We start from the raw sequence: 21,575 nt of genomic DNA on the forward strand, positions 1-21,575 counted from the left end.
TAGAGCCTGTTTGGGGATCCGTCCGACCTCGGGAGTGTTAAACTTGGCGGGTCTCATGCTGGATCCCTCCCCCCACCTTCCTCCACCTCCCCACATTTTTGTAGAGGTGCCTCAGCTGAAGGCCTAGCCCCCTGGTTGGTTAGCCCTCCAGCTTTGAGAGCCCTGGAGTCTGTTCTGAGTAAATGGGAAAAAAAAATCCTGAGGTGTGCCGGTCTAAAGGGCTCAATTCCCTTTAAAACTGCCATTTGTATTGGTTTTTCTCATCTAACTGGCACTTTTATTACAGCTAGGGCGTTTTTCAGCACAATGAGCACTTTTAAGGGAAAAATTAAAAAAATGCTCATTGTGCTCCAGACGCAAGGTACTCGCGGCCGGCCTGTGCAAGCGTTGTGCAGGCCAGGGCAGTGGGGGAGTCTCATTGGCAGTGGTTGCCAGCAGCCATAGCACCCCACCGCATGTACCTTGCGAAGGATTCCCTTACTGCCGGAGTGGCTGAGGATTCTCTTTTCGTATCGGTCGGTTTCTCGGCATCAGCATTAGAAAAGTCCCAAGCTTTTCAGACACGACAGGCCTTAGGAGCTCAGATTTTGGTGGTTTCAGGTCCAATTTCGGCGGGAACTTCTTCCTTCATTTCGGTTACCTCAGGTGACCTTCCCCCTGTTCTGGACATACAGGGGCAAGGTATGGGAGGGAGTCCCTTGGGGCCACCAGGGGTTTTTCACCCTGAATTTATGTTAGCATTTTGTAAAGCTTATGTGCTGGCAGCTGGAGATACTATGTCCACTCTAGGGGGGGGGTGCCCTCTATGTCTTCCCTGGTGCGGCCCCATACAGCGGCGGTTTTGCCCCCCCCTCTGCTCCTCTCTCATCCAAGCGCCCGAGGGTCTGTTGGGATGAGGATTTTTGCACAGAGGAGCAAGATGTAATTGATGAGGACATAGATCCTTGAGGAGATTACCAGGATTCTCATGGGGGGTCGGATTCCGCCAGTGAGGGGTTCGAGCACCCCCCTGCTGGCGAAGATGTTTCTGTGGTGCGCATTTTTCAGCAGGAAGAGCTTCATGAGTTAATTCTTCAGGCTTCCTCAGTTTTGCACTTTGCGGACACCGTGTTGGAGCTCCCCCGTACGGTGGACCCCTTGCTTAAGGGGATCCGCTCTGCTTCCTGCTCTTTACATATGCATCAGGATATTTGGGACATTATGCTCATGTATTAATAATAATCACCAGGTATTAGGGGACAGTGAAAACTATGATGGTCCCCTATTGAACCTCAGTTGGTGTTGTTACACTAATTCAAGGGTTCAGGGTCTGAGTTTTTCACATAAATATTTATCATGAAATTTTCTTAATTAGAGCTGTGATTATTGTTAATACATGTTACGTCATTATCACAGAAGAATATAGATTTTCTCTCCATTATTGGCGAACATTATGCTCACACAGTAGCAGGTGCCGGAAGCTCCCTTTCGTTTTGCGCGCTCCATGACCCACCTGTATCCCATTCCTGAACGGGATAGGGACACACTGAAGTAGCCTGTTGTGGATGCGGTGGTCTCAGCCATCTCTAAGAGTCATACCGTGCCTGTTGAGGGCGGTGTGGCCTTGAAGGACCCAGAGGAGAGTAAGTTGGAGTCCCTCCTTAAACATAGTTTTGATGTGACAGCTCTGGCGGTCCATGCGGTGATGTGTGGCAGGCTGATGGCTTGGGCGAGTTTTCACTGGGCCGAGCATGTCCTTGACTGTAAAACTGAGGATTGGGAAGTACTCAAGCGCGAGGTGGCAAAGATTGAATTTGGTGCTTATCTTTCAGATGCCATGTATGACCTCTTGCGAGCTTCTGCCAAGTCGTTGGCATTTGCAGTGGCAGCTCGCCGTACCTTTTGGCTTCGCACTTGGTCGGCAGACTCGGCATCCAGAGTTAAGTTGACAAAGTTCTCTTTTAAGGGATCTTTCTTGTTTGGTGAGGACCTGGACAGGTTGGTTCAGACTCTCACTGATTCTAAAGTGCATTATGTGCCTGAGGGTAGGCCTAGGCCGCTGGTTCGAGGTGGCGCTTCTCGTGGGCATGGTTTCCGCCCTGGTCGAGAGGCTGCCTTTTTTCATTCCCCTGGGCTCTATAGAGGCAAGTTCTTCCAGCACATGCAGCACCTGGAGTATCTTGGGTTTGTGTTCAACACCTAATTAGGGAAGGTCTTCCTTCTGGAGGCCCAGATAAACAAATTGCAATCTCAGATTTGCCTGCTTATGGCGTCCCGTAGTTCTCAGGTACAGGATTTCCTCCCAAGTCTTGGGGTCGATGGCGGCTTCCCTCGATGTAGTGAGGTGGTTGTGGGTCCACATTTGTCCTCTTCAGTATGCTTTTTTTCGGAGGAGGTCACCTCAGAGGCACAGTATGGATCACCCTGTTCCACTTCTGGGCTTAGCTCGGGGCAGTCTTTGTTGGTGGCTCCAGACCCCCCATCTTGTACAAGGGGCAAGTCTGGATCAGCTGTAGTGGACGGTGCTGCTCACGGATGCCAGTCTTCTCGGTTGGGGGGCTCCGTGTCTAGGTTACTCAGCTCAGGGCATCTGGATCACAGAGGAGGCCTCTTGGTCAATCAATGTCTTGGAGACCAGAGCCATCCATCTAACGTTGCTAGCCTTCTAGTCCTTTTTCATGGGCAAGTCAGTCAGGGTTCTGTCGGACAATGCCACGACTGTGGTCTATGTCAATTTTCAGAGGGGCACCAGGAGCACTTTGGTGGCACAGGAGGTGACTCTGCTCATGGTCTGAGTGGAGTCACACCTTCAAGAACTATCAGCTTCCCACATAGCCAGAGTGGAGAATGTTCAAGCAGACTTCCTCATTCATCACGTGCTAGATTCCAGAGAGTAGTGTCTCAGCCCAGTGGCTTTTCAGTTGATAGTGCAGTCTTGGGGTCAGCCCCTCATGGACCTGATGGCCACAAGTGTCAACGTCAAAACACCCCCCTTCTTCGGTCGTCGCAGAAACGGTCAGGCCGAGGGCCTGGATGCTCTGGTTCAACCATGGCCAATGGAGGGGCTGTTGTATGTGTTCCCTCCGTGGCCATTAGTGGGCAGAGTTCTTCTCCACATAATTTGCCATCTGGACCTCGTGGTTCTGGTGGCTCTGGATTGGCCTCGATGACCGTGATATGTGGATCTGGTGAGGCATCTGGTGGCGGATCCTCTTCGTCTGCCTCTCTTGGATGACCTAACTCAAGGTCCCTTTCCAGTGTTCGATCCGGGTCCTTTTTGTCTTACCGCTTGACTCTTGAAAGGGGTCGCTTAGTGAAGGGATACTTTTCATGTGTCTTGCAGTTTTCCTTAGGCTATGTTTGAAGCTGTAAGAAAACCAGACCCTGTTTGTTTTTCATTCTCTGAAATACTACAAGGCCATTTTATGTTTGAGAAGATGTGTGTTATCTTGTTGTGAAGTGAATTTAATTGTTTTCATAGCTGTATTTGCAAGCAGCTTTAGATAAGAGGCTCTGCTGACCAAGGCACCCTTTGGACTTCAGTCTTTAGATAGTAAAATGCTTGTTATTTCTTTTAAAGTTTCATGGAATAGACTGGAATAGACTGGAACCTAGTAACCTCAAGCTGCGGCAAAGAAATAAAGTTCCTGGAAATGATGGGAGACTGCTTCCTAGAACAAATGGTAGGAGAACCGACAAGAGGAAACGCCACCTTGGACTTAGTCCTAGATGGCATAACTGGGCAAACCAAAGATGTAGAAGTCACGGTCCCGCTAGGAACGAGCGACCACAGTATGATCTACTTTAAACTCGACATCGGGAAGGGGAAGCGAACTAAGACCCTAACCAAGACCTTCAACTTTAAAAAAGGAAGATACGATAGCATGAGAGCCATGGTAAGAAAACGGATCAAGAAAAGGACATCCAAAATCGAAACGGTAGAACAAGCATGGTCCCTACTAAAAAAAACTATCACCGAAGCACAGAATCTATACATCCCGCAGATAGCCAAAGGAAGGAAAACTAAAGCCAAAAGAGAACCAGCTTGGCTAACCAAAGAGGTGAAGGATGCAGTTAGGGAAAAGAAAGACTCGTTCAAAAAATGGAAGCGCGAGAAAACAACTGAGGCTTGAAACAGTCATAAAGACGACCAGAAGAAGTGCCACAAGGCTGTGAGAGAAGCCAAAAGGGCCTATGAGGAAAAGATAGCCCAAGAGGCCAAAAACTTCAAACCATTTTTTAGATATGTTAAAGGGAAAAAACCTGCAAAGGAGACAGTGGGCCCTCTCGACGACCAAGGAAGAAAAGGATACATCAAAGAGGACAAACAGATTGCAGACAGATTAAATTCCTTCTTTGCTTCTGTCTTTACCAAGGAAGACACCACATCGATACCCAAAACAGTGAAAGTATTCAAGGGGGAAATAGAGGAGAGCCTCACCACAGTGAAGGTGGATCTGGACCAGGTATACTATCAGATTGACAAACTAAAAAGTGACAAATCCCCTGGCCCAGACGGAATTCACCCGAGAGTATTAAAAGAACTAAAGGTGGAAATCGGAGAACTACTGCAAACCCTTGCTAACTTGTCAGTTATAACCGGACAGATACCAGAAGACTGGAAGATAGCGAACGTAATACCAATCTTCAAAAAAGGATCAAGGGGAGAACCGGGAAACTATAGACCAGTGAGTCTCACATCGGTCCCTGGGAAAATGGTTGAGGCTTTGATTAAAGACAGCATTATACAGCACCTGGATAACCATGACCTGCTGAGAGGTAGTCAGCATGGCTTCAGGAAAGGGAAGTCATGCTTGACAAACTTACTTCAGTTTTTCGAGGGAGTGAACAAACAAGTCGATAGCGGAGAACCGGTTGACATAATATACTTGGACTTCCAGAAAGCGTTCGACAAAGTACCTCATGCGAGACTTCTCAAGAAACTACAAAGTCATGGAATAGAAGGGGATATACTGAGATGGATAGGAAAATGGCTAGAAAACAGAAGACAAAGAGTGGGCATAAATGGGAAGTACTCAGACTGGAAGAAAGTAACTAGCGGTGTGCCTCAGGGCTCAGTTCTTGGGCCTATCTTATTCAATATCTTCGTAAATGACCTGGAAGAAGAAACGACCAGTGCTATCATCAAGTTTGCAGATGACACAAAACTATGCCGAGCAATCAGGTCACAAAAAGACAGCGAAGAACTCCAGAGAGATTTGAAGCAACTTGAGAGATGGGCAGAAAATTGGCAGATGAGTTTTAATGTAGAAAAATGCAAAGTGATGCACCTGGGCAGTAAAAACAAGGAGCATGGGTACAAACTGTTAGGTATAACATTGGGGAAGAGCGATCAAGAAAAAGACCTGGGAGTACTGATAGATAGAACCCTGAAGCCATTGGCTCAATGTGCAGCGGCGGCAAAGAAAGCCAACAGGATGTTAGGCATGATAAAGAAAGGAATCACGAGTAGATCAAGGGAGGTCATAATGCCGCTTTATAGAGCAATGGTCAGACCACACCTGGAATACTGTGTCCAACACTGGTCTCCATACCTGAAGAAGGATATAACACTACTGGAGAGGGTGCAGAGGAGAGCGACGAAGCTAGTAAAAGGTATGGAGAACTTGAGCTACAAAGATCGCCTCAGAAAACTGGGACTATTCACCCTTGAGAAGAGAAAACTGAGAGGGGATCTGATAGAGACTTTTAAATTGCTAAAAGGAATTGACATAATGGAGCAAGCTCACTCACCAACAGGGGGAAAGGATGGTGAGCAAGAAACAGCGTTATTCACATTGGCAAATGTAACCCAGTCTCGGACCAGAGGTCATGGCCTGAAGCTGAGAGGGGACACGGCCAAGACAAACGTCAGAAAGTTCTGCTTCACACAGCGAGTGGTGAACGCCTGGAACTCTCTCCCGAAAGAGCTGGTGGAGGAAACCACCGTTCTAGGATTTAAGGGAAAATTGGACGCACATCTTCTTGCAGAAGACATTGAGGGATACGAGTGAAATTGTATTCGCCAGGGTGTGCCTGGCTGGACCTCCGCGTGTGCAGAACGCCGGACTAGATGGACCCCGGGTCTGATCCGGTGCAGGCATTTCTTATGTTCTTATGTGACCTGTGTCCATATATGGTTTGCATTTACGTCACATGCTGACGACATTGACTCATGTAAAATGATATAAAAGAGTGGTAAAGCTGACAATAAACTGGACATGTTTTTGGAAGATAATTTCTTGTCTCTAAGATATGTCCCCAGATGCATCTGTCTTACAAATGACAGAGAGAAAGTATGGGGCAGGAATTGGGACCTAATCCTTTTCACTTAGGTAAGAAGGAGTATGCAGATAAAGCAATATCAACTTTCTTGGAGTCCCGGAGGCTTTCCACCTCTCGGGCTTCTGTAAGGGTTTGGCGTCTATTTGAGGAGTGGTGTGATGCGTGTGAAGTGGTCTCTTTTCGCGCTTCCCTGCCTAACATCTTAGAGTTCTTGCAGGATGGCCTGGATAGCTCCCTCCATTTATTCCGCAAGCAACAAAAAACCTGGCTCTTCTCTAACATGTAATTTCTTTTCCCTTACTTTTCCACTCGATTTAAAAACTTATGTAAACCTTTATCTACCCTTTCTCATTTTTAAGTTCTTGTAAACCGTGCCGAGCTCTACTTCCATGGAGATGATGCAGTATATAAATTTAAGGTTTAGTTTAGTTTAGTTTAGGATAGGGGACTGGCTTGGTCTTCTCTCTGGGTTCAGCTTGCGGCCTTGACAGCCTTTTGGGGGTTATTGAAAGGTCAGCGTTTGACTGCCATTCCTGATGTGATTCGCTTCTTGCGGGTGGCCATGTTGCTCAAGCCTCCCTTATGACCCTCTGTTCCATCTTGGGATCTGAATCTGGTTCTGTCAGTTCTAGTGAGCCCTCCTTTTGAACCGTTGGGCGACTGCTCTTTGAAGGACCTTACTCTTAAAGTGATCTTCTTGATGGCTATTACTTCAGATAGATGTGCTTCTGAGCTGCAGGCTTTCTCTTGTAGGACTCCTTTTTTGGAGTTTTCTAGGGAGTGGGTTATTTTGAGGCCTGTTCCTTCCTTTCTACCAAAGGTAGTTTCTCCTTTTCATGTCAATCAAGCAGTGGTCCTCCCGGTGTTGGGTAGCCGGGAGGGCTCTTCCAAGCAGAGTCAGCTGCGCAAGTTGGATGTCAATTGGGTTCTTCGCTCTGATGTACAGAGGACCCAAGAGATCAGGAAATCAGATCATCTCTTTGTCCTTCTAGCAAGTCCTCGTAAGGGAGATAGTGCTTCTAAGGCTACTATTGCACGCTGGATCAAGGAGACTATTGCTTCCACTTATCTTCTGAAGAAGATGCCTGTTCCAGAATTTCTTAAGGCTCATTCCACTAGGGGTCAGGCAGCTTCTTGGGCTGAATCTTCTCTGGTGCCTCCAGTGGATATTTGCAAGGTTACAGCTTGGTCTTCTCTGCATTCCTTTGTAAGATACTACCATGTGGATGTTCAAGTGCGTCAGGACGTGGTATTCGGTGAACGTGTTTTAGTGTCGGCTCTTTGGGAGTCCCACCCTTAATAGGTACTGCTTTGGTACGTCACATTCGTAAGGACTATACCAGTCAACTAAGCAATACAGAAGGAGAAATTAGGTTCTTACCTGCTAATTTTCTTTCTGTTAGCTTGTAGACTGGTATAGTCCCCCACCCTGTCTGGGTTTTTGTTTTGCTCGCGTGCAGGTTTGTTTTTTTCTGTGGGTTCTAGAATTTTTCTAGGGCCGGGGAGAAGTAAGAACAGCGGCTATGGCTTAGCTCAGGGCTGCCCAAGTCTGGTCCTCGAGATCTACTAGCAGGCCAGGTTTTCAGGATATCCACAATGAATATGCATGAGAGAGATAATTGCATACCAAGAAGGTAGTGCAGGCAAATCTCTCTCATGTGTATTCATTGTGGATAGCCTGAAAACCTGGCATGCCAGTAGATCTCGAGGACTGGACTTGGGCAGCCCTGGCTTAGCTGGTGAGCTGTGGGAATGTTTTCTATACCGGAGTGTGTTGTACTGTTTTCAGTTGAAGTCTTTCCTAGGTTCTGCTTGTCTATTCGGCAGACTGAGTTGCTAGGCAGATTCTAGCCTGATATAAAACTTTGTGTTCAGTTTCCACCTGCTGGTAGCAGTGAGGCATATAACCCATTCATAAGGACTATACCATTCATAAGGACTATACCATTCGTAAGGACTATACCAATCTACAAGCTAACAGAAAAAAAATTAGCAGGTAAGAACCTAATTTCTCCACAAAACTTAGCCTCTTTATTTCTGAAATACATTTTCATAACCAAAATTTATCTAATCTAATCTAGTCTTCAATTTATATACAGGGTCATCTCCCAATGGAGCTCGACTCGATTCACATGTAATTAAGACTAGAGTACATAAGAAAGAGAGTGAAAAGGGTCAGGTCCCAATGCTGCCTCACACTATCCGCCGTCTGTAAGTCAGATGCATCTGGGGACAGTCTCCTTAGAAAGAATAAACACACTTGCAGACTGTTTGCATATCCAAAGAGATGTCCCGTTTATTCAGTAGACAAGCACATATTTATAGTCAGTCCCCCCTTTGTGCATGCGCATTTACAAGCTAGTTATGGGTGTCCTTTCTGAAGAAAGCTAAGTTTCGTTTCTGAGGAAAACGAAGTTTCATTTCTTATATATGGTGTCATCTTACAGGCAAGCAGGGAGGGGGGAAGGAAATTCCAAAGCCAGCACAAGCAGTTGTAACACTGAGCTCATAGGTACAGATAACAAAGAGAAAAAAAGGATTTTGTGATTTCTTTCAGTGCAACAGTTTTTGAGCATTCATAAGCTTGCAAAGAATATACAGTATACTCCTACAGAGAGTATATAGAAAAAAAAAGCTGGATTATTGTCAGTTCTTTGATACTTTAGTTAAACCATTTAAGTTTTGTGTAAACAGCAGAGTTTTCAGGACTTTATGAAATTGTTGTAGCTGGCCTATCAGTCTAATGGTGTCAGGAAGTCCATTCCACATCTCTATCAGATTGAAGGCAAAAGATTGACTAAGCTTTCCTATAGATTTACTACCCTTAAAAAGAAGGGAAAGATAGTTTATATCTCTGTGTATTCTTTAAAACACCGATTGTTGAGGAAAGTTTCCTACTCAGTACCTGCTGACGTCCCCCTCCACCAAAAGAGTCAAGGTTTCTGCTTAAACATCCGATCTATCAGGAACAAATCTCAGCTGGTTAAAGATTGGCTAGAGGAGACCAACCCTGACTTTGTTCTCTTAACTGAAATATGGTTGATCTCCGATAATGACATCATAATTTGTGAGTGTCTTCCACCTGGGTTTAAAATTATATCTCAACCCAGAATTAGGGGATGAGCCATCATAGCAAGAAATTCATTCGAGTCCACCATCTTAGCCTCAAAATCCTCAACGGATCTCAAAATTTTTTCCTGCAAACTCCAGTCAGACCAGTTAGAAGATGGCTTAATTATCATGCCATTTTACATCCTTCCTAAGAAATGGACCACCGATTAAGACACCTTCTCTGAATTCCTTCTCACAAACTCAATTACAGGTCCCTACAACCTATTGACCGGCGATCTGAACATTCACCTAGAACAGGTACAACAGAGTGACTCTAAAGATTTACTATCCTTCATCACTTCTCTAGACTTCTTTGTGCCGAACCCAGAAATGACCCATCTAAAAGGTCATCAACTAGACCTAGTAACCTTCTCCTCCAAAGAACTAGTCTATTCCAAGATTCTCTGGGATCAAGCCACTTGGACTGATTCCTTATGGTCAGACCACTGACTATGTAATTTCCAACTTAGCTGGCAAACAAGACATCCCCCATCCAATCCCAAGGTGGCAAAAAGGAAAAAGAAAGTGGTATCCACTAGAGGCTTGGTAAATCCCGTGGAATTCTGGTCACACAATGACATCTCTTCCAACCCAGACCTCGACTCATTTACGGTAGACTCCTGGACCAACACGAGCACGCAGATCCTAAACAAAATGGCCCCCATAAAATCAAGGAAAATGAGAAACAAAAATTTGGATGGCTGGTTTGACGCTGAACTAGGAACGGTGAAATGGGAGTTACGAAAACTTGAAAGACAATGGCTGAAATTTGGAGATAGTAAAGAGAGAGTGAATTGGAGAACAAAATTAAGAGTATAAAAAAACTGGCTGAGTTCTTCAACAACAAAATCTCCAACCTGAGATCCACCCTATCAGTCGTAACAACCAATCATTTGAACTACACAGTTGCTCAACTCAAAGACGAACCCAGGGCAGATATGATCTGGAACAATTTTACCACCCCCACCTGGCAACAATTCTGCAAGTTTTACTCAAAATACGCTGATTCCTACTGTTAATTAGACTGTTGCCCACCAAATGTTATGAAAGTTGCCCCGGTCTCCTTCAAAGCCAAGTTACACACTTGGCTCTCTTCCCTACTTTTGTCGGGTACATTTCCTGAAGTCCTAGGCCAGATCCTGATCACACCGATTATAAAAAATCCCAAAGAATCTGTCAAGCTGACATCAAATTACAGACCCATCGCAAGCATTTCCTTCTTCGTTAAGCTGATGGAATTTCTGGTCAACCAGGATTTAGTAACCTATCTGGATAAATTCAGCATACTAAATGACAGCCAGTCAGGCTTTCGCCCCGGGCATAACACTGAAACTATTGTTGCCTCTCTGCTAGATTCCCTCCACAGCTTATTTAGCCAGGGCTCAAGTGCACTAGTCCTGCGATTTGATTTAAGTAATGCCTTTGACTTGATCATGCTATTCTTTTGGACTGTTTGGAGTCAATTGGTCTCTCTGGTAATGTGTTAAAATGGTTCCAGGGTTTTTTGAGTAAACGATCATACCAAGTTTACAGTGACAATACTCATTCCTTCAGCTGGGTAAACTCGTGTGGAGTCCCGCAGGGCTCCCCCTATCCCCCACACTCTTCAACATTTACCTGGCCATACTGGGGAATCTATTGCAAAGTTTAAAAATCAAATTTTACACCTATGCTGACGACATCACTATAGTCTTTCCCCTAACAAATCTAACTCCCGAGACGAAGAATCACCTGGCATCTATCTTAAAGCAAATCGAACTATGGATGGCCGAAATCAAATTGAAACTCAATTCAGAAAAAAACAAATTCTTCCTGGCTAGTCCGAATGACAAAATCAAAGATTCATCAATTTCTTTGAATGGTCAAGTCTTTCCTATTAAAAATTCTGGGAATGACTCTGGACCACTACCTTACCCTTGAAGCACACACTGACTCACTGGTCAGAAAAGGCTTCTCAATATTATGGAAACTAAGAACCATCAGAAAGTACTTCGATGCAATCTCATTCCGCTTACTGGTACAATCCTCCATTCTCGACTACTGTAACATCATTTATTTGGGGTCTTTCAAAAACAACCTTCAAAGACTCCGAATCATCCAAAATTCAGCAATCTGATTGATTTTCAGGTTAAAAAAATGGGAACACATAACGCCCTATTACCAAAAACTCCACTGGCTGCCCCTTGAAGCAAGAGTGCTGTTCAAATTTGCCTGTCTCTGTTTCAAATCCATTCTTGGTTCAGCCCCCATGTACTTGGTTAACCATTTCAACTTAGATTGCTCTTCCAGACCCTCACGCAGAGTACATCTATTTAACCATCCAACACTAAAGCCCTGCTTTTACAAAAGATACCTGAACAGAACACTTGCTTTCCAAGCAGGTCAACTGAACGAATGGCTGGGCAATATTATCACACATTACTCATCCTACCTAAGTGTCAGAAAATTAGTAAAAACAAACTTGTTTAACCGATTTGTATCCCAAGACCTCTTAAGCCTCATCTCTTCAACTCTAACCGAATTGTTTCCCAAGATCTCCTATGCCTTACCTCTGTATCCTGCTTACCTGTATTTGGATGACTTTACATTGTACCTACATTCGCTGATTGTCCAGCTGTTCTTCGTTGTAAACAGCCTCGAACTACTATGGCTTTGGCGGTATATAAGAATAAAATTATTATTATTATTAAACGGCAAGATCTGAAGGGGTTCCAATATAAGGGAACTAATGGATCATATATTCCATAGAGAAGCTTAAAGATAATACATGCACATTTAAATTGAATTCTGAAGCGGACTGGAAGCCAGTGAAGCTTTCTCAACCATAAGCTTAGCTGCCATATTTTGTATCAGCTGAAGTCGGTTTAGAATGCCCTGTTTAATGCCTAAATAGACTGAATTACAATAGTCTAGCTGGGCAAGCACTATAGATTGTACCAATACTGAAAAATGTTCTTGATGGAGCAATAATCTAACTTTCCTCAACATACATAGACTAAAAAAACACTTTTTTGTCAAATAATTTAACTGTTTGTGATGAATCAAGGATAATACCCAATACTCAAGAGGAAAAATCTATGTGGATTCAGTATAACAGAAGTAGGAAGTTTTTCTAATCTTGGTCCAACCCAAAGCAATTTTGGTTTTAGCAGCGTTCAATTTCATTTGGATGGACAATGCCCACATTTGGAGTTTAGAAATACAGCAATCTATACTAGAAGCCAAATTGCTGAGATCAGAGTTAACTTCCAATAAGATAAAAATAGTGTCTGATTCGTTTACACATGAAACAAGTAAGATGGACCTAGATTGTATCAAGTGAATCTTCTAAAAATTCAGTAAGATTAAATTCAGTTGAGACAAGCTGGTCTTAAACCTGTTCACCAACAATTTTCTTTTTTTGAGACAAATAATAATACAAAATTGCATTGTGTCCGCAATCTCCAAACCTAAAATCTCCTTGAGATACCTCCGAAAGAGGATTTCTGGAGAGATCAGGTGTGTATGTGTTAAATTAATTAAACGCAGGTTCTTAATCCTTGCAGTATTCTCCATCATTTCACGTTTAAGATGAATATTCAAAGAGTCTTTTGTTGAAGAAGCAGAGAATAAATTGGAGATTAGAAACCTGTTTTTCAGCAAGTAACATTTGCTTATCTAATTTTTGTATGTTAGAATCCACATTCCTCAACTTTTCAACCACTTCCTTAGAAAAGGTCTAAACTTGATTGGTTACTGACTTTAATATATTCTCCATCCTGGAATTCAATTTCCAAATATCTTTTAAAGTAACTTCCTTAAGTGTTTCTTCCAAAAACTCAGTTAGCTCTATACCAGGAAGCATTTGAGGAAGTTTAAAATCTGTAACTCCCTCAGTTAACTGAGAATCGGGAGCTTCCAACGAAGCAATTTTAGGAACGCCTTCCGATCCTAATCCCTCAGAAGTAACAGGAGGGGTGCAATCAAGAGAGGCTCCCGATATCGATTCAGCTCTGTCAAGTGAAGGTTTCATGGGATCATTAGAAACTAAACGTCTGTCCATTGGTCCAGAAGCTACAGGTGTAAACATCTTTACCTTACCATTTCATTTCCCTATGTTACAAACAAAGCCCGTATACCAAAGAAAAGACAAACTTATCTTACACTCCCATGGCTCCCCTGATGTAGGGTAGGAGTCTGTCCTAAGTGCCTCATGGTAAAAACGGCACTTAGAAGAGCCAGTGAAATTTTAAATCTTCTAAATAAAAAAAGAAAGAAGAGCCAGAGACCTAAAGTCAGAATATACAAACTGGAAACAGATACTTTATGCCCTCAGGAATCTGCTCCTCTTTCTCTTATTTGAATTTCAATGCTGTCAATAAGTATATGTTTGAAATTTCATGGTAGTCCTATTATTAAGTTTAATTTTGCTGATTTTGAGTTTACCTCATTCATTGTATTTATATTTATATTTGTTCTTTTTACTACTGTTATGCTGTTAATAAAATTGTAAGTTTGTGTTGCATTATAACTGCTGTACACCACCTTGGGTGAATCTCTTCATAAAGGTGGTTAATAAATCCCTATTTTAAAATTTTTAAACGTTATGTTAAAATAAATGTTATTTTTTTTTTCAATGTTGTAACTCGCTTAGTAAAAATTAAATTAAGTGACTCATCAAATTAAAATAACTTGAAATTTGATAAATAAATAAACGTAATATCTTTGTCATACAGCAGGCTCCCATAATGTCATGCCTGACATTTTAATCCGATTTGAGCAAGAGAGATTCAAGACTGAGCCTCAGGAACCTGAAGAAAGAGGAAATCTGACCCCCATGGCCACATGTGAGAAACTGCAGGAAGCAGGTGATGTAACTTAGATTAAAGCGAGAAATAGGGTAATACAAACCTTTTCTACAAGAAAGACGCCTCCTCTGGCCCAGGCACTGTTAGAATGAGGTGCTATAATCACTGCTCCTGCTTCTAACCTTTGTTATGAGGTTAATATGTTTGCTCTATCTCCCTTATTTCTACTTTTCTCCTTTCTTTATTAGATCTGCCTTTTTGCCTTTAATTTCTTCTCATTCTCCCCCAGCACTTTCCTATCTGTCTCTTCCCTTCATCATCTATTGACACTTAGGGTGAAATTCTACAACCAGTGCCTAAATATAGGCATAGGTTGGCGTCCTGCCAACGATCAGAAAAGGCAGGCTTGAAACGCCTACCGACGCCTAAATAAAAAGTGGCTAAAATGGCCACTGGAATCATGGCTAGGAAGCTGCTTTAGGCTGTGGAATGCCAAACTAGGCATAGCCAACCTTCAAAGTAGCTTTCAGCCTTGAATCACACCAAGATAGGCGGCTGAAATGTAGGCCTTGGAAACCGTGGCCTACATTTCAGCTGCCTATCTTTGCTTAGACCGCAGCAGCCAGTCAAGGCAGGGAAATCCCCCCTCTCCCATCAGCTGAGCATCAGGGATTCCCTCAAAGCCGCGATTCTGTAACCAGCACCCAAGTTCTGGGCGCTGATTACAGAATTGCAGCTTTGAGGAGTCCCTGCCTATCAGCTGATGGGGGAGGGGGTAATTCCCTTTCCATGATTGTCTGAGAGCGGCTGCAGCAGGGAACCCCCAAATTCCACTGCAAATCAGCCGGCAGGAGAGATGCCCACTTCTTCCTGATGGCACCCTTCTCCTCGTTAACATCCCCGGCAGGAGGGTGCCCAATCCCTCCTGTTTCCACCCCCACAACAAACCCAGCATGAGGGATGATGCCCAATCCCTCCTGTCAGCACCTCCCCCAAACATCCCAGGCAGGAGGATACCCAATCCCTCCTGCCGGAACACCCTGTCACTCTCAGCTGCTGCGGTCTATTGGCCAAGATAAGTAGCTAAAATGTAGGCCTGGATTTCCAGGCCTACATTTCAGCCGCCTATTTTGGTACGATTCTGTCCGGTGCCCTGGAATGATTGACACAACATGAAAAGGCTTGGAATTCTTTGAACAGAACAAAGTCTAAGCCTCACGCTTCAAAGCAATCTGCTAAACATTCCTGTTCTTATCAGAGGCGATCGGACCCTGGGGCACGCCGCTAGTCACTCTCTCCCAGTCCGAGAATTGCCCATTTATGCTCACCCTTTGCCTTCTGTTCTCTAGCCATTTGCCAATCCATCTGTGCACTTCTCCTCCTATTCCATGGTTCAGTAGTTTTCTCATAAGCCTTTCATGTGGAACCTTGTCGAACGCTTTCTGGAAATCCAAGTAAACTATGTCCACTGGATCTCCACTATCCAATTGTTTGTTCACCTTCTCGAAGAATTGAAGCAAATTTGTCAGACATGACTTCCCTTTCCTAAAGCCGTGTTGACTAGCCCTTATTAAGTTGTGATCTTCCAAGTGTTGTACAATGTTGTCTTTAATTAGTGCTTCAATTATCTTCTCAGGAACTGATGTGAGGCTCACAGGTCTGTAATTTCCTGGTTCACCTCTTGATCCTTTTTTGAATATTGGTATGACGTTTGTTATCCTCCAGTCCTCTGGTATTTGCCCGGTTCTAATTGACATGTTAGCTAAGGATTGCAATAGTTCGCCAATTTCTACCTTAAGTTCCTTTAATACTCTCGGGTGAATTCCATCCGGTCCAGGGGATTTGTCACTTTTTAGTTTATCAATCTGAAAGTATATCATGTCCAACTCCACATTTACTGTTATGAGGTTTTCCTCTATGTCTCCAGTGAATATCTTCCCTATGTCTGGCATTGCTGTTGTGTCCTCATTTGTGAAGACAGAGGCAAAGAATGCATTTAACTTATCGGCAACTTGTTTGTCTTCTTTGATTGACCCTTTCCTTCCTTGGTCATCGAGAGGGCCCACTGCCTCTCTTGTTGATTTCTTTCCTTTTATGTATCTAAAAAAGGGCTTGAAGTTTTTGGCTTCTTGCGCTATCTTTTCTTCATAGACTTTTTTGGCATCCCTTACCACTTTATGACACTTTTTCTGATCGATTTTGTGACAATTCCAGGCCTCCTCCGTTTTTTCCCGTTTCCATTTTTTAAACGAGTTCCTCTTTTCCCTTACTGCATCCTTAACCTCTTTAGATAACCAAGCTGGTTCTCCTTTTTTCTTCTTTCGCCTTCCTTTGGCTATCTTTGGTATGTGGATATTCTGTGCTTCTGTGATGGTGTTTTTCAGTAGAGACCATGCTTGCTCAACTGTTTGGATTTCTGCTTTGCCCTTCTTGAGCCGTTTTCTAACCATGGTTCTCATACTGTCGTAATTCCCTTTTTTGAAGTTAAAGGTCGTGGCTTTAGTCTTGATTGGTTTCCCCCTTCCAGTGCCAATGGTAAATTGGATCATATTGTGATCACTTGTCCCCAGCGGGGCCGTAACTTCTACATCTGCTGTCCTCCCAGTAATGCCATTTATGACCAAGTCTAGGATTGCGTTTCCTCTTGTCGGTTCTCTTACCATTTGTTCAAGGAAGCAATCTTCTATCAATTCTAGGAATTTTACCTCCCTGCCGCAGCTTGACGTTCCTAATTTCCAGTTTATCCCCGGAAAGTTGAAGTCTCCCATGATCGTTACATTTCCTGATCTACATCTACGATTAATTTCCTCCATCAATTCTTTGTCTGTTTCCTCAATTTGTCCCGGGGGTCGATAATAGAGGCCAATTCGTATGTCCGCTTCCTTTTGTCCAGGAATCTTCATCCAGAGGGACTCTAGTTTATCATTAGCTTCTGTTTCTCCATCCTTAACAGACTCAATTTCCTCATGAGCCAGCACTTTCAGTTCTGTGCGCTCCCTTTTGGTCTGGCCACGGCTCCCCGGACGTTCACCAAGTTATGGTGGTCATCGCAGAGGCCTTGCAGACAGAGGGCATTCTGGTGCATCCTTCCATGAGAGCACCTGGGTCACGGCTCAGGTGATGGAGTTCCTGCAGTCACTGGGATGGGTTGTCAACCTTGCCAAGAACCGGCCGGCCCCCTTGCAGGACCTGGAGTATCTTGTGGTGGTGTTTGACACTTCCTTGGGGAAGGTCTTCTTCCCAGAGGCCCAGGTATGCAAATTACACTCTCAAATGCGCCTGCTTATGACTTCCTGGTGTCCTCGGGCGCAGGATTTCCTCCAAGTGTTGGGGTCATTGGCGGCTTCCCTCAACGTGCTGAGGTGGGCTTGGGCCCACATGTGTCCTCTTCAATATGCCCTTCTTTGGAGGTGGTCGTCCCAGACCCTCAGTTTAGATTACCCTGTTCCTCTGAGGGGCTTGGCTCGCTCCAGTCTTCGTTGGTGGCTCCAGACCTCCCATCTTTTTCAAGGGATAAGTCTGGATCAGCCACAGTGGACGGTGCATCACATGGATGCCAGTCTTCTTGGATGGGGAGCTCAGTGTCTAATCACTTAGCTCAGGGCACCCAGTCCACGGAGGAAGCGTCCTGGCCAATCAATGTTCTGGAAACCAGAGCCATCCGTCTGCCGCTGTTAGCTTTCCACTCCTTCTTGTCGGGAAAATCGATCCGGGTTCTGTCAGACATTGCCAAGGCAGTGGCCTAAGTCACTTGTCAGGGGGGCACTAAGAGCCTCAGGTGGCACAGAAGGCGGCTCTGCTCATGTTCTGGGCAGAGTCACATCTTCAGGACATCTTGGCCTCCCACATAGCCGGAGTGGACTTCCTCAGTTGTCACACATTAGATCTTGGAGAGTGGTGTCTAAGCCACGTGGCCTTCAGTTGATAGTGCAGTCTTGGGGTCAGCCCCTAATGGACCTGATGGCCACAAGAGTCAATGCCAAATCTCCCCGCTTCTTCGGTCATCACAGAAACGGTCAGGCCTAGGATCTGGATGTTCTGGTTTAATTATGGCCAACAGAGGGACTGTTGAATGTATTCCCTCCGTGGCCATTAGTGGGCAGAGTTCTATTCTGCATTATTTGTCACCCGGGCCTGGTGGTTGTGGTGGCTCCAGAATGGCCCAGGTGACCGTGGTACGTGGATCTGGTAAGACATCTGGTGTCGGATCCTCTTCCTCTGACTCTTTAGCATGATCTTCTGTCTCAGGGCCCCATTCCCATGTTCGATCAGAGTCCCTTTTGTCTTACGGCTTGGCTCTTGAAAGGTCTCACCTAGGTAAGAAGGGGTATTCAGACAAAGTGATCTCCACTCTCTTGAGGTCCTGCAGACTTTCTACTTCTCGGGCTTATGTGCGAGTTTGGCGTATATTTGAGGAGTGGTGTATGGCACGAGGAGTGGTTGCTTTTCGTGCTTCCCTGCCTAACATCTTAGAGTTCTTGCAGGATGGCCTGGACAGGGGCCTGGCTTGGTCTTCTCTCCGGGTTCAGCTTGTGGCCCTTTCACCCTTTTGTGTGTTATTACGGGGTCATCGTCTGACTGCCATAAGAACATAAGAATTGCCGCTGCTGGGTCAGACCAGTGGTCCATCATGCCCAACAGTCTGCTCCAGCAGCGGCCTTTAGGTCAAAGACCAGTGCCCTAACTGAGACTAACCTTACCTGCGTAAGTTTTGGTTCAGCAGGAACTTGTCTAACTTTGTCTTGAATCCCTGGAGGTTGTTTTCCCCTATAATAGCCTCCGGAAGAGCATTCCATTTTTTTACCACTCTGGGTGAAGAAGAACTTCCTTACCTTTGTACGGAATCTATCCCCTTTTAACTTTAGAGAGTGCCCTCTCGTTCTCTCTACCTTGGAGAGTGTGAACAACCTGTCTCTATCTACTAAGTCTATTCCCTTCATTATCTTGAATGTTTCGATCATGTCCCCTCTCAGTCTCCTCTTTTCAGGGGAGAAGACACCCAATTTCTCTAATCTCACACTGTACAGCAACTCCTCCAGCCCCTTAACCATTTTAGTCGCTCTTCTCTGGACCCTTTCGAATAGTATCGTGTCCTTCTTCATGTACGGCGACTAGTGCTGGACGCAGTATTCCAGATGGGGGCATACCATGGCCTAGTACAAAGGCATGATAACCTTCTCCGATCTGTTCTTGATCCCCTTCCTAATCATTCCTAGCATTCTGTTCGCCCTTTTCGCAGCCCCCGCACATTGCACAGACGACTTCATTGACTTGTCGACCAATACTCCCAAGTCTCTTTCCTGGGGGGTCTCTCTGAATACCGCACTGAACATCCTGTATTCTTGTATAAGATTTCTGTTACAGACATGCATCACCTTACATTTATCCACGTTAAACCTCATTTGCCATGTCGCAGCCCATTTCTCGAGCGTGTTTATGTCACGTTGCAGGTCCTTGCAATCCTGTGTCTTCACTACTCTGAATAACTTCGTATTGTCTGCAAATTTAATCACCTCGCTCATCGTACCAATTTCCTGGTCGTTTATAAATATGTTGAAGAGCACAGGGTCCAAGCACCGAACCCTGCAGCACCCCACTTGTGACGCTTTTCCAGTCCGCATATGATCCATTTAACCCTACTCTCTATTTCCTATCCACCAACCAGTTTTTAATCCACATGAGTATTTCCCCCTCAATTTCATGGCTCATAATTTTTTGAAATAGTTGTTCATGTGGGACCTTGTCAAACGCCTTCTGAAAATCCAGATATACAATGTCGACCGGATCACCCTTGTCTATCCGCCTGTTTACTCCCGTGAAGAAGTGTAGCAAGTTCGTCAAACAAGATCATAGAAACATAGAAAGTGAAGGCAGAAAAGGGCCAAGGCCCATCGAGTCTGCCCACTTCATTGATCCACCCCCCTAGTTAATCACTCTCTGATGACCTTTTCCCTCGTAGAGATCCGACATGAGCATCCCAACTGTTCTTAAAAACTGGCACGCTGCTGGTCTCAACCACCTGTACTGGGAGCTTATTCCAGCTGTCCACCACTCTTTCAGTGAAGAAGTACTTCCTGGTGTCGCCATGAAACTTCCTGCCCTTTATTTTCAGCGGGGTCCCCTAAGAAGGAAAACATCATCTTCTACCTTGATGCGACCAGTGACATACTTAAACGTCTCAATCATGTCCCCTCTCTCCCTACGTTCTTTGAGAGAGTATAGCCGCTATTCGTCCTTTGCTGAAGCTGTGCTGGCTGATCCTCATCAGATTGTGTCTGTCAAGGTGATCAATGATGTGGACCCAGGAGATCAGGAAATCAGATCATCTTTTTGTCCTTCTAGTAGGTCCTTCTCGTAGGGGGAATGGTGCTTCCAAGGCTACCATTGTGCTCTGGATCAAGGAGACTATTGCTTCCACTTATTTTCTTCAGAAAAAGACTGTTCCGGACTTTCTCAAGGCTCATTCTACTCGGGGTCAGGCAGCTTCTTGGGCTGAGTCTTTCCTGATGCCTCCTGTGGATATTTGGTCTTCTCTACATTCCTTTGTCAGTCACTACCGTGTGGATGTTCAGGCTCGTCGGGACGCAGTGTTTGGTGCGCTTGTTATGGTGTCGGCCCTTTGGGGGTCCCACCCATGATGGGGACTGCTTTGGTACGTCCCGTTCATAAGATTAATCCTATACCGGTCTGGAGAGTGCTAAAGATGGAAAAAATTAGGTTCTTACCTGTTAATTTACTTTCTTTTAGCTTCTCCAGACCAGTATAGGAACCCACCCTTTCTATTGTCGTGTTTTCACATGCAGATTTTCATTTTTCGATCGGTTTCTAGTATTTTTCTAGGGCCGGGGAGATTAAGAACAGGGGCTGTGGCTTGGCTGGCATAGCTGGCGAGCTATGGGGACCTTTCCTATTTGCATTTTCCAACATCATTTCTGGTTTTATTTGTTGATACTCCTGTTCGGAATCTTGTTTGTTTTTCTGTATATAGTTCTTAGTTCTGCTTGGCTGTTCGGCAGACTGAGGTAATCAGGGAGGGGCCACATGATATGTACAGTTCCAAAGTTTTGTCTCAGTCTCCACCTGCTGGTCATGATGAGATATATACCTGCTTGTAAGATTAATCCTATACCAGACTGGAGAAGCTAAAAGAAAGTAAGGTAAGAACCTAATTTCTCCTTATCCAGGGACAGCACAACCCACCCACCTACCTTGGTTGGCTTCTTAGCTGGCTATTTAAACTGAGGAGACGCATGCCCTGCATCAGGCAGGAAGGCACTCGCACATGCGTGGTGCGGTCAGTCATGAACTTTCTAAAGTTCTTCAAGCAAGATTGCTTGTGCAGCTGTCCGCATTGGGGCTCTGCGGATAACGTCACCCACATGTGAGAATATCTGCCTGCTGTCCCTGGATAAC

The 21,575-nt window shown here is 44.8% G+C and overlaps 1 protein-coding gene across 1 annotated transcript in view; it reads left to right on the forward strand.

The window, feature by feature from the left end:
- The window catches only part of LOC117368584, a 144,180-nt gene that overhangs the window by 8,191 nt on the left and 114,414 nt on the right, over positions 1–21,575 (forward strand). The window contains 1 exon segment of the mRNA XM_033962314.1: positions 14,091–14,222. Within this exon segment, the coding sequence (XP_033818205.1) occupies positions 14,091–14,222 (132 nt within the window).

Source organism: Geotrypetes seraphini, chromosome 10 (genome assembly GCF_902459505.1).
Source record: "Geotrypetes seraphini chromosome 10, aGeoSer1.1, whole genome shotgun sequence".
NCBI classification, from domain to species: Eukaryota; Metazoa; Chordata; class Amphibia; order Gymnophiona; family Dermophiidae; genus Geotrypetes; species Geotrypetes seraphini.